The sequence below is a fragment of the Mustelus asterias genome, chromosome 10, assembly GCF_964213995.1.
Source record: "Mustelus asterias chromosome 10, sMusAst1.hap1.1, whole genome shotgun sequence".
Lineage (NCBI taxonomy): Eukaryota > Metazoa > Chordata > Chondrichthyes > Carcharhiniformes > Triakidae > Mustelus > Mustelus asterias.
In genome coordinates this window covers 114,554,762-114,578,149 of record NC_135810.1, presented here as the reverse complement: position 1 = coordinate 114,578,149, position 23,388 = coordinate 114,554,762, and the positions used below count along the sequence as shown (strand labels likewise).

At 44.7% G+C, this 23,388-nt stretch overlaps 2 protein-coding genes across 2 annotated transcripts in view; both read left to right on the top strand.

Moving 5' to 3' along the window:
- Positions 1-762: 762 nt before the first annotated feature.
- On the top strand, positions 763-22,312 carry LOC144499881 (E3 SUMO-protein ligase ZBED1-like). Its single transcript, XM_078222504.1, has 2 exons — positions 763-885; positions 19,153-22,312. Exon 2 carries the CDS (start codon positions 19,205-19,207, stop codon positions 21,194-21,196), a length of 1,992 nt encoding a protein of 663 aa, XP_078078630.1. The 5' UTR covers positions 763-885; positions 19,153-19,204; the 3' UTR covers positions 21,197-22,312.
- The window catches only part of dhrsx (dehydrogenase/reductase (SDR family) X-linked), a 284,229-nt gene continuing 261,620 nt past the window's right edge, over positions 780-23,388 (top strand). Inside the window, exon 1 of the mRNA XM_078222521.1 lies at positions 780-885. Coding sequence (XP_078078647.1) covers positions 795-885 — 91 coding nt within the window. The 5' untranslated portion in view covers positions 780-794. The remainder of the gene's footprint in view (positions 886-23,388) is intronic.

Genomic DNA, 23,388 nt, shown 5'->3' with positions numbered 1-23,388 from the left:
ACTGAAAATAAGTGTTCAAAGAAAATGTCCCTACGATATTTTGCACTAAGTTGACTTCAATTCTGGAGAGTGCAGGCCATTCTTGGAAAGTTGGCAATCGCAGATCTTCTTTTGCACACAAGCCCTGGACTGGGTCTTGAACTGAGGGCTTTGTGTTCAAAGGCACAAGATCCCTGGTCCTTACATTACAATAGTGTTTAGGTTTTCAAAGGCTGTAAAGTGCTTTGAGTCTTCATCATGATGTTGTGAACGGCAAATACCAGTGTTATTTTATTTTATATACAGACACGCACAAACATATTCACATACATGGACAAACACACATACATACACATATTCACACATGGACAGAAACATGTGCATGCATGGACAACACATATGTACACATGAAATGTTGACAGACATGGAAATACACACATGTTCATACATGGACAAACACACATAGGCATGCATACACAAACATATTCACAGACATGGACAAACACATATGTACACATGAAATATTGACACATGGAAATATACATGTATACACAAACATATTCACACATGTACAAACACACACGTGTATATAAACATTCACACATATGTACACACAAACATATTGACTCACATGGAAATACACATATGTACACGCATAAACATGTTTACACACACTGATGTTGAATGCAGTCACTGCTCAGTGTGTTGTTGGGGGATGGAGGGGGTGGGGGGCAGTAAATGCCGGAACCCCTGTGCGGGGCGGTGTGTTCCGGGCTGGGGAACACTCTGTGCGATGCACCCTCACTCTGGCTGTCATGTCGCCGCTCTCCTCCTTTCTCTGGACCTACGCTGTGGGGGTGAAGGTGCTGCTGTCCCAGCTGCTCGGCCGCAGCTTCTCGCTGCCAGGTTAGAGAGACCGCGCTGCGCTGCGAGCCGGAATTGGGTTTAAACTCTTCCCGGGGCCGGCTTTGTACATCAGACTGAGAGTGAAGCAGCCTTTCCAGTGTCTGCTCTTCAGGGAAAGTTGCTGCTGCTGCTGCCTTGGGCCAGCTTCAGTCCCAGCGCTGATCTCTGCTCCCTCTCTCCATTCTACATACCCATCTATATAATTCATTTATCTACCTGTCTGGATATATCCCAATGTAATCCAAATGTCCCAGCTATACAACTATATGTATTCATTTATCTCTCTATATACTTCTGTATGTATTCGATCTATATATTCATTGATCTATCTCCATCTTTGTATAACGTCTACATATATTTTCATTTATCTACCTGTCTCTATATATCCCAATGTAATCTATACGTCCCAGCTATATATCTATCAATATGCATTCATTCATCTCTCTCTCTATACATATATCCCATTTATATATATCCATTTATCTGTATTCCATCTAGATATTCATTTATCTACCTGTCTTTATATATATTCATTTTTCTATCTCTCTCTATATATCCCATACCCATTTATACAAAGAACAATACAGCACAGGAACAGGCTCTTCAGCCCTCCAAGCCCGCGCCGCTCCCTGCTCCAAACTAGACCATTCTTTTGTATCCCTCCATTCCCACTCCGTTCATGTGGCTATCTAGATAAGTCTTAAACGTTTCCAGTGTGTCCGCCTCCACCACCTTGCCCAGCAGCGCATTCCAGGCCCCCACCACCCTCTGTGTAAAATATGTCCGTCTGATATCTGTGTTAAACCTCCCCCCCTTCACCTTGAACCTATGACCCCTCGTGAACGTCACCACCGACCTGGGGAAAAGCTTCCCACCGTTCACCCTATCTATGCCTTTCATAATTTTATACACCTCTGTTAAGTCTCCCTTCATCCTCCGTCTTTCCAGGGAGAACAACCCCAGTTTACCCAATCTCTCCTCATAACTAAGCCCTTCCATACCAGGTAACATCCTGGTAAACCTCCTCCGTACTCTCTCCAAAGCCTCCACGTCCTTCTGGTAGTGTGGCGACCAGAACTGGGCGCAGTATTCCAAATGCGACCGAACCAACGTTCTATACATCTGCAACATCAGACCCCAACTTTTATACTCTATGCCCTGTCCTATAAAGGCAAGCATGCCATATGCCTTATTCACTACCTTCTCCACCTGTGACGTCACCTTCAAGGATCTGTGGACTTGCACACCCAGGTCCCTCTGCGTATCTACACCCTTTATGGTTCTGCCATTTATCGTATAGCTCCCCCCTACGTTAGTTCTACCAAAATGCATCACTTCGCATTTATCAGGATTGAACTCCATCTGCCATTTCTTTGCCCAAATTTCCATCCTTCTGTAGCCTGTGACAATGTTCCTCACTATCTGCAAGTCCAGCCATTTTCGTGTCGTCCGCAAACTTACTGATCACCCCAGTTACACCTTCTTCCAGATCGTTTATATGAATCACAAACAGCAGAGGTCCCAATACAGAGCCCTGTGGAACACCACTATTCACAGGCATCCAGCCGGAAAAAGACCCTTCCACTACCACCCTCTGTCTTCTGTGACCAAGCCAGTTCTCCACCCATCTAGCCACCTCCCCCTTTATCCCATGAGATCCAACCTTTTGCACCAACCTACCATGAGGGACTTTGTCAAACGCTTTACTAAAATCCATGTAGATGACATCCACGGTCCTTCCCTCGTCAACCATTCTAGTCACTTCTTCAAAAAACTCCACCAGGTTCGTGAGGCATGACCTCCCTCTCACAAAACCATGCTGACTATCGTTAATGAGTTTATTCCTTTCTAAATGCGCATATATCCTATGTCTAAGAATCCTCTCCAACAACTTCCCTACCATGGACGTCAAGTTCACCGGCCTATAATTTCGTGGGTTATCCTTCCTATCCTTCTTAAATAACGGGACCACATTAGCTATCCTCCAATCCTCTGGGACCTCACCTGTGTCCAGTGACGAGACAAAAATTTGCGTCAGAGGCCCAGCGATTTCATCTCTCGTCTTCCTGAGCAGCCTGGGATAGATTCCATCAGGCCCTGGGGATTTGTCAGTCTTTATATTCACTAAAAAACCTAACACTTCCTCCCTTGTAATTCCTTGTTATCTCAGTGTATTCCATATATATATTCATTTATCTATTCCATCAATATATTTTCACTATCTCTATATCCCATTTTTTAATATATATAATTTATCTGTATGTATTCCATCTATATATTCATTTACCTCCAATTATCCATCTATACCTCGGTATTCACGGTGGAAAGGGATCTGGGTGGTTGTACTGCTGGTTTGCGGTGGACAGAAAGGATCGAGCATGTGGACATAAAGAAAGAGGATGTGTTGGAACTATTGAATGGCATCAAGGTTGGTAAGTCGCCGGGACCGGATGGGATGTACCCCAGGTTACTGTGGGAGGCGAGGGAGGAGATTGCGGAGCCTTTGGCGATGATCTTTGCATCGTCGATGGAGACGGGAGAGGTTCCGGAGGATTGGAGGATTGCAGATGTGGTCCCTATATTCAAGAAAGGGAACAGGGACAGCCCGGGAAATTACCGACCGGTGAGTCTAACCTCAGTGGTTGGTAAGTTGATGGAGAGGATCCTGAGAGACAGGATTTATGATCATCTAGAGAAGTTTAGTATGATCAAAAGTAGTCAGCACGGCTTTGTCAAGGGCAGGTCGTGCCTTACGAGCCTGGTTGAGTTCTTTGAAAATGTGACCAAACACATTGACGAAGGAAGAGCGGTGGATGTGGTCTATATGGACTTCAGCAAGGCGTTCGATAAGGTCCCCCATGCAAGACTTCTTGAGAAAGTGAGAGGGCATGGGATCCAAGGGGCTGTTGCCTTGTGGATCCAGAACTGGCTTGCCTGCAGAAGGCAGAGAGTGGCTGTGGAGGGGTCTTTCTCTGCATGGAGGTCAGTGACCAGTGGAGTGCCCAGGGATCTGTTCTGGGACCCTTGCTGTTTGTCATTTTCATAAATGACCTGGATGAGGAAGTGGAGGGATGGGTTGGTAAGTTTGCTGACGACACCAAGGTAGGTGGTGTTGTGGATAGTTTGGAGGGATGTCAGAAGTTGCAGCGAGACATAGATAGAATGCAAGACTGGGCGGAGAAGTGGCAGATGGACTTCAACCCGGATAAGTGTGTGGTGATCCATTTTGGCAGATCCAATGGGATGAAGCAGCAGTATAATATGAAGGGTACCATTCTTAGCAGTGTAGAGGATCAGAAGGACCTTGGGGTCCGGGTCCATAGGACTCTTAAATCGGCCTCGCAAGTGGAGGATGCGGTCAAGAAGGCGTACGGCGTACTGGCCTTCATTAATCGAGGGATTGAGTTTAGGAGTCGGGAGATAATGCTGCAGCTTTATAGGACCCTGGTTAGACCCCACTTGGAGTACTGCGCGCAGTTCTGGTCACCTCATTACAGGAAAGATGTTGAAGCCATTGAAAGGGTGCAGAGGAGATTTACAAGGATGTTGCCTGGATTGGGGGGCATGCCTTATGAGGATAGGTTGAGGGAGCTTGGTCTCTTCTCCCTGGAGAGACGAAGGATGAGAGGTGACCTGATAGAGGTTTACAAGATGTTGAGAGGTCTGGATAGGGTAGACTCCCAGAGGCTATTTCCAAGGGCTGAAATGGTTGCTACGAGAGGACACAGGTTTAAGGTGCTGGGGGGTAGGTACAGAGGAGATGTCAGGGGTAAGTTTTTCACTCAGAGGGTGGTGGGTGAGTGGAATCGGCTGACGTCGGTGGTGGTGGAGGCACACTCGTTGGGGTCTTTTAAGAGACTTCTGGATGAGTACATGGGATTTAATGGGATTGAGGGCTATAGATAGGCCTAGAGGTGGGGATGTGATCGGCGCAACTTGTGGGCCGAAGGGCCTGTTTGTGCTGTGGCTTTCTATGTTCTATGTTCTATGTTCTATATGTGTTCACATATTATATACATATATTTATGTATCCCATTTTACATATATTCTGTTAGAATAGCAGATTACAAACCCCAAGGTATATTATGAAGCTAGACTAGACCTCAACAATTTTCTATTTTGGCATTAATGTGAGGATACAATGTTTTCTCCAGGTGTGATGCTACTGACAAATTAGGGAGCTTTTACTAAAACAAACTTTACTTAATAACATAGTTTAACTATAACAAGTGAATTAGCTTAATCTTTAATAATTGAACAATACTTAAACACGACAAGATACAATTCTTAACTGCTAACCTGTCACTATTGTTCCAATCAAGCAATATTTTTCTTGTAATCTTAAACGCCTCTTTAAAATCAGTTAGCAAAACACGGACACATCATAGAATCCTACAGTGCAGAAAAAGGCCATTCGGCCCATCGAGTCTGCACCAGCCACAATCCCACCCAGGCCCTATCCACATATCCCTACATATTTACCCACTAACCCCTCTAACCTATGCATCCCGGGACACTAAGGGCAATTTAGAATGGCCAATCAACCTAGCCTGCACATCTTTGGACTGTGGGAGGAAACTGGAGCACCCGGAGGAAACCCACGCAGACACAGGGAGAATGTGCAAACTCCACACAGACAGCGACCCGAGCCGGGATTCGAACCCAGGTCCCTGGAGCTGTGAAGCAGCAGTGCTAACCACTGTGCTACCGTGCCGCCCAGAATCATACTTGCTTGTGACTTAGGTTAACAGTCTTAGAGTTTTCAGAAAGCCTCTGGAGAGAGACACTGCTTTCTTCCATCAGCTTTAGGCAGCAACTACTCTTTGTTTAAAAATGAAAATGGAACTGTCATTTTCCTGCAAGCTTGGCTCCTCCCATTAACCACATGACTGCCCCTGTCAATCAACCTAATCAAACTCGAATGACTCTGCATACCTCATCTAAAATCCCAGGAGAACTTAAATTAACAAAAGGTCCATTAACTCTATAAAGAAACACATTCCTAGCTAAAATTATTATCCTGCAATCTTAGTATCTGCTGCATGTTTCCCAGGCAAATCGACTCTTGTAACAAAATACTGCCTTTTAAAGCAGCCCCACCTTAAACATAAAATATATTGAAATAGCATTGTTTCATCAAAATATATATACATCTATATGTATTCATTTATCTATTATCTCTATATATCTCTTCTATATATATCCATTTATCAATATGTATCCTATCTATATATCTACATTATTTGTCCACATATATCCCATATATATATGTATATTCGTTTATCTATCTCCATGTATCCCATCTATATATTTCTAAATATTCATTAGTCTATCTCTATATATTCACTTATCCATATATATCCCATCTATACATTCATTAATCTATATATCCTATCTATATCTCTCTATTTATTCAGTTCCAATATTGACCTGCGTTCCTGTTCTCTCCTCTCCCTGTCACAGATTCATTAATTTCTACATTCCTCTTTCTCTCCCTTGGTCACAGATCTCTATATATGCAAACTCTTTCTCTCCCCCCCCCCCCCCCGCCTCTGTTTCATAGATTCATATATCAGTCTCTATCACCTTTGTGCCACAGATCCACAAATCCATCTCTCTCTCATTGATCAATTTATCTGTTGCTCTATGTATTTGATTCTATTTTGGGCTTGTTTTCTTGTAGTTCCCCCAGATCCATCCAACTAACAATATCTCTCTCACTGCATCACTGATATATCCACCTATCAATTTCTATCTGTTAATTTGTATTGTAGATCTGTTTATCGATGTCTTTATTTGGTTCCTTCTCTTTATCAGGTTGATCAATCGGTCGCTATCACAGTTCCATCCTTCAATCAATGTATCTATCCCTCTCTGTATTACAGATCCATCTATCTGTCTTTATGTACATATTCTGTTCCATGTTGTCTCCCTATCTATCACAGATCAATCCATTCATCTTTATATCAATAAAGTTTATAAATTTTTATTTATTTATTAGTCACAAGTAAGGCTTACATTAACACTGCAATGAAGTTACTGTGAAATTCCCCTAGTCGCCACATTTCGGCACCTGCTTGGGTCAATGCACCTAACCAGCACGTCTTTCAGACTGGGAGGAAGCCGGAGCACCGGAGGAAACCCACGCAGACACGGGGAGAACGTGCAGAGTCCGCACAGACAGTGACCCAAGCCGGGAATCAAGCCCGGGTCCCTGGCGCTGTGAGGCTGCAGTGCTAACCGCTGTGCCACCGTGTTCAGCTGGAATATACTGAATATACATTCAGATGGAATATACTGAAAGAATGTGGGCTTGTAGGAAAGGTATTGCAATAATCATGGGTAACTTTAACCTGCGTATAGATTGGACAATCAGGTTGACAAAATAGCCTGGAAGATGAGTATGTGGGGTGTTTTCAGAGCATTTCCTTTGAGCAGCAGATTCACGAGCCAACCAGAGAACAGGTTATTCTCGACTTGCTAATGTACAATGACACAGGATTAGTGAATGACCTCATGGTAAAAGAGCCGTCAGAGAACAATGATCAAAACATAATTGAATTTCGCATTCAGTTTGAGGGTGAGAACTGTGGGTGGAAGACTCATGTTTTAAACTTAATAATTATAATTGTAGACAGCTGGCTAAAAAGACCTGGGAAATTTGATTGTACCTTAGGATAGTAGAGATGCAGTGACAGATATTTAAGGATATAACAACACTCAGCAAAGATATATATTGCATTGAATGTATCCTGGGGAGGCGGTATTGCCTTGGTCATGTCACTGAACTGGTAATCCAGAGACGCAGGCTAATGCTGTGGGGACACGGGTTTAAATCCTACCACAGCAGCTGGTAGAACTTAAATCCAATTAATAAATCTGGAATATAAAACTTGTCGAATGGTGATTGCAAAACTATCGTCGGTTATCATAAAATCCCACCTGGTTCACTAATGCCCTTCAGGGAAGGAAATCTGCCATTTTGTCCTGATCTGGCCTACATGCGACTCCAGAGCCACAGCAATGTGATTGACTCTTATATGCTCTATGAAATGGCTTAGCAAGCTACTCAGTTGTATCAAACGGCTATAAGGTCTGAAAGGAAGGTCCAGATGGACCACCCAGCATTGACCTAGGCACCAAAACAACAATGGCACACCAAGCTGACCAGTGACCAGTGGAGTGCCCCAGGGATCTGTTCTGGGACCCTTGCTGTTTGTCATTTTCATAAATGACCTGGATGAGGAAGTGGAGGGATGGGTTGGTAAGTTTGCTGACGACACCAAGGTAGGTGGTGTTGTGGATAGTTTGGAGGGATGTCAGAAGTTGCAGCGAGACATAGATAGAATGCAAGACTGGGCGGAGAAGTGGCAGTTGGACTTCAACCCGGATAAGTGTGTAGTGATCCATTTTGGCAGATCCAATGGGATGGAGCAGCAGTATAAAATGAAGGGTACCATTCTTAGCAGTGTAGAGGATCAGAAGGACCTTGGGGTCCGGGTCCATAGGACTCTTAAATCGGCCTCGCAGGTGGAGGATGCGGTCAAGAAGGCGTACGGCGTACTGGCCTTCATTAATCGAGGGATTGAGTTTAGGAGTCGGGAGATAATGCTGCAGCTTTATAGGACCCTGGTTAGACCCCACTTGGAGTACTGCGCGCAGTTCTGGTCACCTCATTACAGGAAAGATGTTGAAGCCATTGAAAGGGTGCAGAGGAGATTTACAAGGATGTTGCCTGGATTGGGGGGCATGCCTTATGAGGATAGGTTGAGGGAGCTTGGTCTCTTCTCCCTGGAGAGACGAAGGATGAGAGGTGACCTGATAGAGGTTTACAAGATGTTGAGGGGTCTGGATAGGGTGGACTCTCAGAGGCTATTTCCAAGGGCTGAAATGGTTGCTACGAGAGGACACAGGTTTAAGGTGCTGGGGGGTAGGTACAGGGGGGATGTCAGGGGTAAGTTTTTCACTCAGAGGGTGGTGGGTGAGTGGAATCGGCTGACGTCGGTGGTGGTGGAGGCAAACTCGTTGGGGTCTTTTAAGAGACTTCTGGATGAGTACATGGGATTTAATGGGATTGAGGGCTATAGATAGGCCTAGAGGTGGGGATGTGATCGGCGCAACTTGTGGGCCGAAGGGCCTGTTTGTGCTGTGGCTTTCTATGTTCTATATGTTCTATAAGCTCTGTCAACACTGCAAAGTCCACCTGACTAACATTTGGGGGCTTGTGCCAAAATTGGGAGAGCGGTCGCACCAACCAGTCAAGCAATAGCCTGACATGGTCACACTGACAGAATCACACCTACAGACAACGTCCCAGACACCACCACCACTATCACCATCCTGGGTATGTCCTATCCTTTGACAGGGCAGACCCACCAGTGGAGGAGGCACAGTGGCATACAGTTGGGAGGGAGTTGTCGTGGAAACCCGTAATATTGATTCTGGACCCGATGAAGACCCATGGTATCAGATCACACATGGGCAAGGAAACCTGCTGCTGATTAGCACGTACCATCCCCCCCCAGCTGATGGATCAGTATTCTGCCACATTGAGTACCACTGGAGGAAACAGTGGGTGGCAAGAGCTCAGAATGTACTCTGGATGGGGCATTTCAATATCCATCACCAAGAGTGGTTCAGTAGCACCAGTGGTGACCCAAGTTGGCAATGTCCTTTGGAAAATAGCTGTTAGACTGGGTCATTGGCAGGTGATGAGGGAACATTGTTATTAGGTGCCATTTACTCAGCAATAACCTTCTCCCTGACACTAAGTTTAGGTTCCACCAGGCTGCTGAGCTCCTGACCTCATTACAGTCTTGGTTCAAAAACGGACAGAAGAGCTGAACTCGGTGATAGTGATTGCCCTTGACATCAAGGTAACATTTGATTGAGTCTGGCATCAAGAAGCCCTAGAAAAGCTGAAATCAACGGGAATCAGGGGGAAATCTCATATCTGGCACAAAGGAAGATGGTTGTGGTGATTAGAGGTCAATCATCTCAGTCCCAGGACTTTGCTGCAGAAGTTCCTCAGGGTAATGTCCTCAGCCCAACCCAACCATTTTCAGCTGCTTCGTCAATGATATTCCCTACATCATAAGGTCAGAAGTGAGGATGTTCAGGGATGACTGCACAATGTTCAGCGTTACTTGTATCCCGTCAGACACTGAACCAGTCTGCATCTATAAGCAGCAGGACCTTGACAACATTCAGGCTTGGGCTGAAAAGCGGCAAGTAACATTTGCGCCACACCATCTCCAACAAAAGAGAATCTGACCATCTGACTTTGTCATTCAAAGGCATTGCCATTGCTGAATCACTGAATATCAACGTTTCTGGGGATTAATATTGACCAGAAACTGAACTGGACCAGTCATATAAATACTCTACTACAAGAGCAGGTCAGAGAGTGGGAAATCTGTGGAGAGTACCCCAGCTCCTGACTCCCCAAAGTCTGCCCACCATCCACAAGTCACACGTCAGGAGTGTGATGGAATATTCTCCACTTGCCTGGATGAGTGCAGTTCCAACAACACATATGGAGCTCGATACCATCCAGGACAAAGTACCCAATTTCATTGGCACCCCATCCACCGCCTTCAACATTAACTCCCTCCAACACTGCGCACAGTGGCAGGAAGATGTACTGTCGAAACTGACCAAAGCTCCTTCCAAATCTGTGACCTGTGCCACCTGGAAGAACAAGGGCAGCAGACGCATGGGAACACCACCGTCTGCAAATTCACTTTCAAGCCACACACTATCCCGACTTGGAAATACATCGCTGTCCCTTCACTGTCGCTGGATCAAAATCCTGGAACTGCCTTCCTAACAGCACTGTGGCTGTACCTACATCGGAAGGACTGCAGCAGTTCAAGAAGGCAGCTCACCACCACCAGTTAGGGATGTGCAATAAATACTGGTCTAGCCAGAGATGTCTATATCCCGTGAAATAATTAAATAAAAACACAACAGCACAGTTTGAGATCATATTGTTAATGTGCAGGGAAACATTGGTGTGCACTGAATGGGAGTACTATTGTGCTGCCACTTGTACATGAAATGAGCAATTAATTGTGATCATTTAAATTTGCTATTGCCATGTTGAACAATAGTTGCTTGTTCATCACGGTACTGAAGGAGCTAAATTGATGTCTGAACAAGGTGATTGAGATAATGGAGATATTGAAAACATTGCCTTTTTTTTCACAGGTGCTGTGCACAGGAATTCAGTCTTTCAGATATGACTGTGGCAGGGTGGGTGACTAAGGGGAAGGTGGTATAATAGAATGGTGAAACAATCCGAGGAAGTAGAATGGGAGGATTCTGTTGTGGAGCCTAAACGTTGACATAGTCCAGTTGAGTTGAATGGTCTATTTTTGTGCTGTATTTCTAGTCAAAATTCATTATGGCGTAATATATCTGTGGAAGCGACTGTGATTTCTACTGCTGTCTTTAAAGTCAAAACGTGTTCGCAATCTTCTTTGGATAGCCTCATTTTGGAGATCCCAAGCTCTCGAAGAGAATCTTCTAATGACTCTCTCAACTAACAATGTTGTGCCAGCCCTTTTAAGGTTGCCACAAACTGAGCAATGCTTCCACCTTCCACTTGATTCCTTCAGTGGATCCTGAACTGTTCTGTGATGATCAGTGGCTTTGGAGAGTAATGCTCTTCAAGGTTCTTTGTCAAGCCATTGTAGGTTTTGGTTCCTGGCTTTGCTGGATGAACCGAGTTCCAGAGCAAATTTGAAAGTTTTACTTCCTGTTGTACTGAGAAAAGCTGGTACGAGTAGCTCGCCCTCAATTTTACTCGCTTGTAAAAAGTACTGAAACTGCTCTGTGTAGGAACTCCGTGATTCATTTTCTTCATAGGAAGGACCCATGGATCTTAATTGATCTGCCATTTCTATTGCAAACACTAGTTAGTCCAGACGGCTCAGTAACTGTCTTCCTGATACTCCCCTTTTTACCTTGGAAACCGTGATTTGACGTATTTTGATTTCAAACAACTCCAGCCGTTCAGCAAAGCATGCCTTCTTTTCAAATGTGCCATATACTGCCTGGAATCTCATCTTTCTCTGATCAGAAAAGTCCCCTCTTTCAAAACCATAGAGAGCTTCCATCCTTCTTCAACTCACTTTGTCTTCTTTCACTGGCGCTTTAACCTTTAATCCTGTTCTTGCTACTGCCCAGACTTTCACGATTTAAAGTGTGAGGAGCCACAATGTTTTTTTCTTCCCTTTGGGATTTTTTCTCGATGTTCTTGAAGAAACTAAATCCTGACTCCTCACCAGTTTTCTTTTTGTAATGTCCTAGCTATGTTAGGGGTTGTGGGTTTTAAACAGAAAAAAAGGACGTGGTTGGCACGCACAGATTCAAACTAACAACAGATTTATTCCAGGACCTCTTGCCTGTACAGAATACAAACTGAAACTAAAATAGCAGCTTGTAAAACACCCTAATGACATCACCATCAAATCATGTGCTCAGCTTTTAAAGCAATCATCCAACCATTTAAATATATAATAGTGGCAAATCCAAAGTAAAGTTTATTTATTAGTCACAAGTAAGGCTTACATTAACACTGCAATGAAGTCACTGTGAAATTCCCCTAGTCGCCACAGTCTGGCGTCTTTTCGGGTCAATGCGCCTAACCAGCACATCTTTCAGACTGTGGGAGGAAACCGGAGCACCCGGAGGAAACCCATGCATACATGGGGAGAACTTGCAGACTCCACACACACAGTGACCCAAGCCGGGAATTGAACCCGGGTCCCTGGCACTGTGAGACAGCAGTGCTAACCACTGTGCCACCGTGCCGCCTGTCTAGAATAAAGGAGGCTAGTTGATACCTTTGCTGCTGCTGGACTTTACCTGGTGCAAGAATGGCTTCAATATTCTTGCAAGAAAGGTTTACAGTGTGTTCAGAAAACTGAGAATATTTTCAGTGGTTAGAAACAAATTGCTTCCGTGCTAAATGTGAATCTGCAATGGACCTTACCCAGTTTTTCTCTTTATAGACTCTGGCATACTCATCCCTTGCTATGATACTGATTCATTTTGTCACTCGAAGTTCTGTACTTGTAATGATCAACGTGTGAAGGTGCTTTTTGCACTGCACTTTACTTGAATCAGAAGAAACTCTTGACAATAGATTTTTATTTTATATTGATAGACTTACCAGAATGTTACCAACATTCACGCCGGCAGGATTTTCCCATCCTGCTGCAGTGAATGGAGATTTGGCTGGGTGCCAAATTCTCCGACCTCACTGCAGTGGGAGCGTGGCGTGAACGACCGGTAAGATCGCGCCCTTTGTCTTTTTGAACTACGTAACACTCGGGTGAAGCACTACTGGTTATAGATCTTGCCATAGCGTGACAGTGCTCCAAATAATTTGAGACACTGAATTAAGAATTTCTATGCAATACTCTGGTTGTGTTTCTATTTCTTTATAATGCACATCTAATTGTCTGTAAATTATTTTAAAAATGTTATATTTTTGCTTGCACTTGCCTATCCTTTATTTTCTTGTGCTTTAGGTGTTTCCATTCTAAATAAAGTTAAAGTTTATTTATTGGACGCAAGTTGGCTTACATTAACACTGCAATGAAGTTACTGTGAAAATTCCCGAGTCGCCACACTCTGGCGTCTGTTCGGGTACACTGAGGGAGAATTTAGCATGGCCAATGCACCTAACCAGCACGTCTTTGGGACTGTGGGAGGAAACCCACGCAAACACGGGGAGAACGTGCAGACTCTGCACAAACAGTGACCCAAGCCGGGAATTGAACCCGGTTCCCGAGCGCTGAGAGGCTGTGTGCCACCGTGCCGCCCCTTTCCAATGTACATATTTTTAATTGAAACCCCCCCCCCGGATCCTTGGTGCACTGTACGCCCAGCCCACCCTTCTGCTAATGCTATTCTAGCTTAGATTCAGACCTCCCAGCTCCTATTCTTCAACCAACTCTTGTTTCTCTGCCTCCCAAATTACTATAAGGTATGCTATTTAGCTATAGTTATTCAAAGTGTTGTATTGAAATCAGGACAGAATGAAGAACTTTGGAAATTAGGGATTGACTTTCCTCCCCATGTTCTGGTTCTATTATCCCATGACGTCTAATCATGCTTCAATTGATTATTGCTCTTGATCTTGACTCCCTGTGTTGATCATCATGGGAGCTCTGCTGGTATTAAATAAACTTTGAGATATAATTCCCTCCGGTAGCACTCTGATTAATGCGGCTGTGTAAAATTGCTTCTTGTTATTCTCACATAGTTGTTTATGACAAACTGATTAATGGTTGTTAAAGTAGTGCACAAAGGAATTTTACATGAGTGAATTAAGATGCTACAGGAGATACTAACCCCTCCTTCCGGTAACGGAACGGAATATATTGTGATACAGGGCTGTGAGTATTTATGCATATCTCCTTTTTCAATGGGGAAGTTTTATAAATGAGACCGTGTAAGAAGTTTCACGATGACAAGACAGTCTTTACTGTATTGCTCTTGATGATCCTTTTCTGGAAAAGACTCTGTGAATTGGATTAATGCCGCGGTGCTGTACGATCTTAAGAGTTGAGATATTTGTCCTTCCTTTTAATATTTTGTGCAGACCAATGACAATAAGCTGATTTTGTGTGTTATTCAAGGGTCAGGAGACTAATAATCTATGACTAATCTGATGTTAAATGGTGTGTGGACTGTTAAAATTGAAATGACAAATTACATTTCAGGTCCATCAATTTTCTAAGTGCGTTAAGCAGAAACATCAAGATTTACTGAAGGGAGTGCAGAGCAAGAGAGTCATAAGTCTGCTTAATGTGGAAAAGAAATGCTCGGGCTATCTGAGGGAAATCTTGGCCTCAGCGATACATTTTAATGGTCATCATGAATTTACAGTGAATATTTCTTTTTCACTTTGGTCTCAGCTATAAAAAGTAAACTAAAAGGCTAAAGGAATGTCGGCCTTTATATCTAGAGTGTTAAAATACAAAGAGGTAGAAGTCATACTTCAGCAATACAAAGCCCTGGTTAGAACGTGTCTGGTATATTGCAAGTGCCACACCTATGGAAGGAAATGGAGGAAGTGCAGCGCAGATTTACTACAATGATGAGTGGAATCCAAGTTACAAGGAGAGGTGGCACAAATTAAGGTTGTTTTCTCTGCAATTCAGAATTTGACTTTCTTTTATTTGATTTGATTTATTATTGTCATTATTGGGATACAGTGAAAAGTATTGTTTCTTGCGCGCTATACAGACAAAGCATACCATTCATAGAGCATATAGGGAAGACGGAAAGGAGAGGGTGCAGATGTAGTGTTCCAGTTATAGCTAGGGTGCAGAGAAAGATCAACTTAATGTGCGGTAGGTCCATTTAAAAGTCTGGCGGCAGCAGGGAAGAAGCTGTTCTTGAGTCGGTTGGTACATGTCCTCAGACCTTTGTATCTTTTTCCCGATGGAAGAAGATGGAAGAGAGAATGTCCAGGGTGCATGAAGTCCTTGATTCAGGATAGGCAACAACACCTCCTCTACAATAATCCTTAACACCGGTGCCCCACAAGGCTGTGTCCTCAGCCCCTTACTATGCTCCTTATATAGCTATGACTGTGTGGCCAAATTTCCCTCCAACTCGTAGTGGGTCGGATCTCAAACAATGACGAGACAGAGTACAGGAATGAGCTAGAGAATCTGGTGAACTGGTGCAATGACAATAATCTCCCCCTCAATGTCAACAAAATGAAGGAGATTGTCATCGACTTCAGGAAGTGTAGTGAAGGACATGCCCCTGTCTACATCAACCGGGAATGAAGTAGAAATGGTCAAGAGCTTCATGTTTTTTGGTGTCCAGATCAACAACCTGTCCTGGTCCCCCCATGCCGACACTATAGTTAAGAAAGCCCACAATCGCCTCTACTTTCTCAGAAGACGAAGGAAATTTGGCAAGTCAGCTGCGACTCTCACCAACTTTTACAGATGCACCATAGAAAGCATTCTTTCTGGTTGTATCACAGTTTGGTATGGCTCCTGCTCTGTTCAAGACCGCAAGAAACTACAAAGGGTCATGAATGAAGCCCAATCCATCACGCAAACCAGCCTCCCACCCATTGACATGTCTATACTTCCCAATGCCTCGGCAAAGCAGCCAGCATAATTAAGGACACCACACACCCCGGACATACCCTCTTCCACCTTCTTCCGTTGGGAAAAAGATACAAAAGTCTGATGACACATACCAACCGACTCAAGAACAGTTTCTTTCCTGCTGCCATCAGATCTTTGCATGGACCTACCTCGTATTAAGTTGATCTTTCTCTGCACCCTAGCTATGACTGCAACACTCCATTCTGCACTCTCTCCTTTCCTTCTCTATGAACGGTATGCTTTGTCTGTACAGTGCGCAAAAAACAATAATTTTCGCTGTATACTAATACATGTGATAATAAATCAAATCGAATCAATTATGCTGGCTGCTTTTCCAAGGCAGCAGGAAGTGTAGACAGTGGATCAATGGATGGGAGGCTGGTTTGCGTTATGGACTTGGCTACGTTCACAATTATTTGTAGTCCCTTGCGGTCTTGGTCAGTGCAGGAGCCATACCAAGCTCTGATACACCTGGAAAGGATGCTTTCTATGGTGCATCTGTACAAATTAGACTTCCTGTAACAGTTTTCTATTTTTCCTATTTTCCTATTTTATCTATTTTTCCTATCTTCCTATTTTCTATGGTTAAAAGACTAAAAAGCGATTTGACCAGTTTTCAAAATATGAAAGGTTAGCGACAAACTAGTTCCGCTGGTTGGAGAATCTAGGTAGATGTTCTGAAAATTAGAGCCAGGCTTTTCAAGGGTGACGTTGGAACACTTGTACGTGCAAAGGGTGATACCAGTTTGCATTGCTCTTCCACATCTGGTAGTTGACGCAAGATCAATTGTTAATCTTAAATCTGAAATTGATAGAAAGAGACCTGGAGCAAAGGCGGCTATATGGAGTTAGGTCAGCCATGATGTTATGGAGTGGTCCAACATGCTATCAAGAGGCTAAATAGCCTCCTCCTGTTCCTAAGCTTGTCTCTGATTTTCTACCTTTGTCTCCTGTATTTGATGACTTGTGCTGGATTACCGTTTGACGGCTGCCATCTGTCCTCTTGCTGCATGTCCATTTGGATGACCTTCATGCTTCAATTAGATCAGTGAATATTGATGGGCCAATCTCAAATGGAATGTATCTCCGTCAAGCCTAATTTTGTTCACACCAGACATCTGTGGACTTGCCGTTTTCAACAGAGGTCAATAATCGGGACAAAGAACTTGGCTGAAGCACCTTCCTTCTCCAGCTAGCCTCGGGGATATTGATGGAACCCCTTGCCGCAAATTCAATGCGATCAGCTACAATCTCATACTGAGAATGAACCCGATCTGATCTGTATGACTGAACCATCAGGGGAGTGACTTGAAGAACATGAAAATGGTTTGGTTTGTTTCTGGGCATTTCTTCTCTGTGAAAACTACATGCAAGAAGTACGGATTCCTGATAGATTGTTGTGAGAGAGCAGAACTAATGGTCCTTATCCAGAATTCTTTAACAGTCTTGTTTTTTCCACCCATGTGGTGACACATCTTTCCTGGACACAGCAGCATCCTCCAAACCTCTTCTACCAGATTGTCATCAGACCTGTTGCTTCGAGAACCAAGACACAAATCAGTAAAAGGATAATGAAAACTTAGGCTGTACTAGTTGCTGCATTTGTAAATAGGGTGTTTCTTTAAACATAACCTCAAGAATTAATCTCTGAGAGTTGTCTGAGTGTGAAACCCACTACCGCACTAAGTAGTCGAGGCATAAATACTAGAAATACCTCAGCAGCTCTGGCAGCCATCAGCAGACAGAGAAACACAATTAGTGGGTGGGGTTCTCTGGCCGTTCACGCCAGCAGGATTCTCCCGTCCCGCCGCAGTGATTGGAGATTTGGCTGGACGCCAAATTCTCCGTCCTCTCTGGCAGCGGCAGCGGGGTGTGAACGGCCGGAGAATTGCAGCCCATGTTTCAGCTCAGCGACCTTTCGTCAGGAGGATTCTATTCTTGTTATTTGTTCAGATTTCCCAAGGAATAGGAAAATATGCAGGAAGGCTGAGGTGAGGTAGATAGATGCATAGTATATTCTATAAACACCAGTGTGACTCGGCCGAATGATGTGTTTCTGTGATGTGTATTCTATACATAATTCTACATAAACATGAATTATTATGGGACCGACTGTGCCATTAACTGTGTGACTCGCTAGCTGTTTCTGTTTGTTGAAGCAGCATGTTTAGCAAGCTCATACATATAAAGGTGGCTTCACTAATGCCGCACTTTGCATTGCAGGGCTGTAATCCTGACTGCAGCTGTCGGAATTACCTTGTTTATTTTGCTGTATTGATACAACAGGAGCTGCAACTTAACAAACTGCATGATTTCATGGCAGCTTTTTCAGGTGGGAGTGCTTCCTTGCTCAGTTCCTGGTGAAGATGCTTGTACCAGTCAGCGAGAATGCAACAAGTTCACTCGGCTGCACAGGACGGTTGTGAGTGAGTTCGCTCAGGCTGCCCCAATTGTCTGAGGAACTAACGATTGAGCGCACTGCTTTTGGAGGAGTGGGCCAACAACAACACATTCGTTCCGTCTCTGTTTTCACTTTCTTCAATGTGTTCATTTGACCACTATTCCTTCTCTGCGTTCAGATGGCTGCTGTTCTTGTGTGAGCCCAGACCAAGAACATCAGCAGTCTATTCAACCGCAACTGGCCTTTTCAAGCACGGATTAAGAATTTGAAAAGAAAGACTTATTCGGCTCGAGTAGTTGCTGGGACGGAAAGGCACTCACTTTTCTTTTTAAATGCAAAGGCTTTGAATGTGGAGACCTTCCATGACAGGCTTGGCAACTTGCTGCTGGCAAGGATAATAGCTACCAGTGTGTAAACAGTATGCAATTCTGTCCATATGTTAAACATCTCAGGTTTTGCATTGTTCGCCTGTCTTAACGCATCAGCCTGGCATGCTTGCTTGGCAAATCCAGTTTGCTTGTCAACGCATCAGCTCACGAGTCAGCCTGTTCAGTTGCCCTACCTTCGCGTTTTGCAGTCTTGTCATTTCTTTTTACTTAAGAACTGATCAGGTAGGTTGTTGCTGTTCAACCTGCAGTCTATAAATCTTTGAAATAATGTGCTCTTTTTTTCAAGAAACAAAAATTGAATATCATATCGTCTCTTCTCTTTGGTTGGCAGGTTGACATTAAATGGATAAAGGCTCTGTGTGTAGAATTGCGAGAGAGGAGCCATGGAGCACAAGACTCCGGAAGGTTCTACCTCTGACCTAAAGCTGGTCTGTCACCCGAGAGCAAAAAGTAAAGTTTGGAAGTACTTTGGGTTTGACACTGATGCTGAAGGATGCATACTGCAGTGGAAGAAGATATATTGCCGGGTTTGCAGGGCTCAAATTGCTTACTCAGGGAACACCTCCAACCTCGCCTACCACCTTGAAAAGAATCACCCCAGTGAATTCCACCAAGTTGTCAAGAGCAATGCCGAGCACGTGAGGGAGCCGTTCACCTCCAATCTTTTGAAATCTGAGTCCGAAGGCACGTACTTGAATAACCAAGATGCAATCTTCAAGACCTCCTACAGCCAAGACAGCAAACGGCACCAAGAATTGACATCTATGGTCACCAGTTTCATCTGTGAAGGGCTGTATCCCGTCTCTGTGGTAGAGGAGCAAACATTCAAAAAGCTATTGAAGATGGCAGACCCCAGGTACGAGCTCCCCAGCAGGAAATATTTCTCGTCCAAAGCCATCCCAGAGCGGTACCATCTTATCCGGACGGCTGTGGAGAAGGATTTGACTGCGGCAGCGTGGTGTGGCGTGACTGCCGAACTGTGGACGGCACAGGGTCGAAACCGATGCTACATGTCCTTGACCGCCCACTTCTTGGGGTGCACGGGCAGCGGCGCCAACACCCTAAAGTTCTCTTCCAAGTGTCTCGCCACGTTCGAAGTGGCGGACGAGTGTACCACGGAGAACTTGGCCCACGCGCTTGTCGAGTCCTTCAGAGAGTGGGGAATCAGCAAAAACGTGTTGGGCGCCACCACCAGCAGCGGCAACGAGAACGTGGTGAACGCCTGCTCCCTCCTGAATCTCCCCGTCCACCTGCCGTGCTTCGGTCACACCATTAATCTGGGGATAAACCGAGCGCTCCAACTCCCGAAACTCTGCACCCTCCTTCTGAAGTGCAACAAACTGGTCGAGTACTTTAAAGTGACGCCCCGGGCAGCTTACACGTTGAGGGAGAAGCAGAAGCAACAGTATTTGTTGCAGCACCAACTGGTGAGTGACTGTAGCACTTGGGGAACCACCCTGTTCATGCTACAGCGGCTGAGGGAGCAGCAAACGGCCATCGCGGCTGTGCTCTTTGAGGACAGCATGAATTACCACTTGATGCCAGAAGCCGGTGAATGGAGCACCATAGACGGGCTGGTGGAATTGCTGCAGCCATTTCAACAGGCCACCGAGATGATGGGCAGATCGAAATACCCACTCATTAGTCTGGTCAAACCTCTCCTACACGTCCTGTTGAACTCGACGCTGAAAGCTGCCGATTCAGACTCTCACGTGCTCAGTGCTGTGAAGGAGACCATCGCCAAAGAGTTGTCCGAAGTGTACCAGTTGTCCCCAGAGCTGGAGCTCTTCCTCCACTCTGCGACGTTTCTCGACCCCAGGTACAAGAAAGTCCCGTTCCTTACGGCTGCACAGCAAAAGCAGGTTGAGAACAAAATCTTGGAGGAAGCCAGGGCCCTCTTGGAGAAGGGGAGTGAGAGCTTTGTGAGAGCAGAGGGGGGCTTTGCTCTTGAAGAGCCACCACTGAAAAGGCGCTCGGTCTCGGTGCAACCCTACATCACCGGGAGCATCGACTTCATGCTGGCAGAGATCTTTGGGCAGGTGGGCAGCAGAGACGAGGACCAAGATGGGTGGCACTCCCAGGTTGCGGAAGAACTGAACAACTTCAAATCCCAGAAGGTGCTGGAGCTGGGCGAAGATCCGCTCATCTGGTGGTCCAACCGGGTGGCTTTATTGCCCACCTTGAGCAAACTGCTGCAAAAGTACTGGTGCATCCCTGCCACCGGCATTCCTTCCCAGCGTATGTTCAGCGCAGCAGGGAATCTGGTGAACGCCAAGCGAAACCAGCTGGCCCCGGCTGAGATTGACCGGCTCCTGTTCCTCTACGAGAACACCAGGGTCGAACCGGAGGCGGCTGTGGACGATGACTACGAGTGAGAACTGGGCTAACAGGAAAATATTGAGGGATAAGTCACCACGTTCAGTGGTGGAGGAAAAGGCACAGATGGGTAACCCAAGTTATGATTTGCTATCGATCTTGAAATAAAAGAATCCTGATTTCTTTTTGTTGAACTGGCTGTCTGAATCAGACAAGTTATACTTTGTTCTTGCAGCAGGTTGCGAAACTGCTGTGGATTTATGATCTGTGGGACAGTATCTAAACTTTAAAATACAATAATAGATGACCTGCTGTACAGGTTCAAATGGAATTTTATTTAAGGAACGTAGGCTGCGAGGATTGATGTTTCACTTCCCCCATGGACCAGAACATGACAGAGGATTAGTATTAATTCTGTACCAAAACAGAGATGCAATAATCTTTACATTTTTAGTTCCTACAGTAAAGGTGAATTGAGCATTATCCTATGATTTCCTTAACTGTGCTCTTATGTCAGTTTTTATGGCAAAACTATTGTTAAAAATAATTTCTTGGAGAAAGCAAGTGTATTAGCTGTGCAGGCTGGAAAGGATGCTCAGTACTTGAAGGGGTTACATGCTGGAACTGGACTGGGAGGGGGAAAAGAAATGTTCACTTGTTTGAAGCTTTAAGGAGGCAACTCCATGAAGGACTGCGTAAAATAAACTTTAAACAAGCTCTCTTGTTCCCTTGCTTGACATTTAAGGGGTGCACAAATTGAAATCTATGTCTTGTGATGTCTTGCCACAGTGACCTGATGCAACAATGCTTATTGCCTCGTCTGTACTCTGTATGGTTCATAGCGCAGTTGTTTTAGCAGCTACCGCTGTTTCACAGCACGGAAACCACATTTCCAGTCGTGCAAAAATAATTAGGGTGGTATTGTATTAAAGCTCAGTTACAATTTGGAGCCACGGGATTTATGTGACCTGCTCCTGTGCTTTTTCTCTGGCTGGGGGGGTGGGGGAGGGAGGATTTTACATACATGGGCAAAATATATTCATATCAGCACCTAAACATTGGTGTGAGGTCTCGTTTCTATTCCTCATCGGCTCTTAATATTAAAAATATTCTAAATTCAAAGCTCAGCCTTTCTCTAAAGTTTTGCTCTGCTTGCCTGCAGTTATACTGTGGCTCAACAAACAAACTGCATTGATGGACCTTTTAATCGTGTAAAATGCGTTACGTTGCATTCAGGTTATACTGTGCATTTGGCACCGACTCACGCAAGCTGTGTACTGGAACTGATGTATTTTTGCACTTTGCTTTGTAACACACACAGTGCATTGACAGGGATTGTCCCAGTGGCTGTAACCCCAGATTCCTTGCTGAAGGTGGGGTGGCACAGTGCTGTCTCACAGCGCCAGGAACCCAGGTTCGATTCCCAGCTCGCGTCATTGTCGGCACGTGGAGTCTGCACGTTCTTCCCGTGTCTGCATGGGTTTCCTCCGGCTGCTCCGGTTTCCTCCCACAGTCCAAAGACGTGCTGGTTAGATGCATTGGCCGTGCTAAACTCTCCCTCAGTGTACCCGAACAGGCGCTGAAGTGTGGCGACTAGAGGATTTTCACAGTAACTTCATTGCAGTGTTAATGTAAGCCTATTTGTGACACTAATAAATAAACTTTTACTTTAAGAAATGATGCATTGAGAAAGGAGGGTATTCTTCCTTGTGAAAATACAGGGGCATTGAAGCTCAGGCTGTTTAAAAAGCATCTGAAACCTAGATTGATTTTCGACATCAAATAGGGTATCATTTCATTTTATGCAAGCTTAAAAATCAAGGCTAACCATTAGAATGCTCCAGTCTACATGCATTATCTGAAGCTGCTGAGCAGATACGATAAATATTTTGTTACGAACTTCGTGGAGACCAATAACTTTTAAAAAGAGATTCAAGCTTCCAGCCATATTAGAGGAAAGATGTGATTGCACTGGAAAGAGTGCAGAGGAGATTCACCAGCATGTGGCCTGGTCCGTAGCGTTTCAGCTATGAAGAGAGGCTGGCTGGGCTGGGGTTGATTTCCTTAGAGCAGAGAAGGCTGAGGGGGGACCTAATCGAGGTGTACAAAATTACGCGTGACTTAGATAGGGTAGATAGAATGGAACTTTTCCCATTAGTAGAGGGGTCAATCAACAGCGATAAAGAAAGGAAGGATAGACTATGAAGCTAGGCTAGCAATTAATATAAAAAATGATAGTAAAAGTTTTTAT

Bases quoted from the DNA above. Each gene is read 5' to 3' on its own strand.
- LOC144499881 (XM_078222504.1), top strand. From the start codon at position 19,205: ATGGAGCACAAGACTCCGGAAGGTTCTACCTCTGACCTAAAGCTGGTC.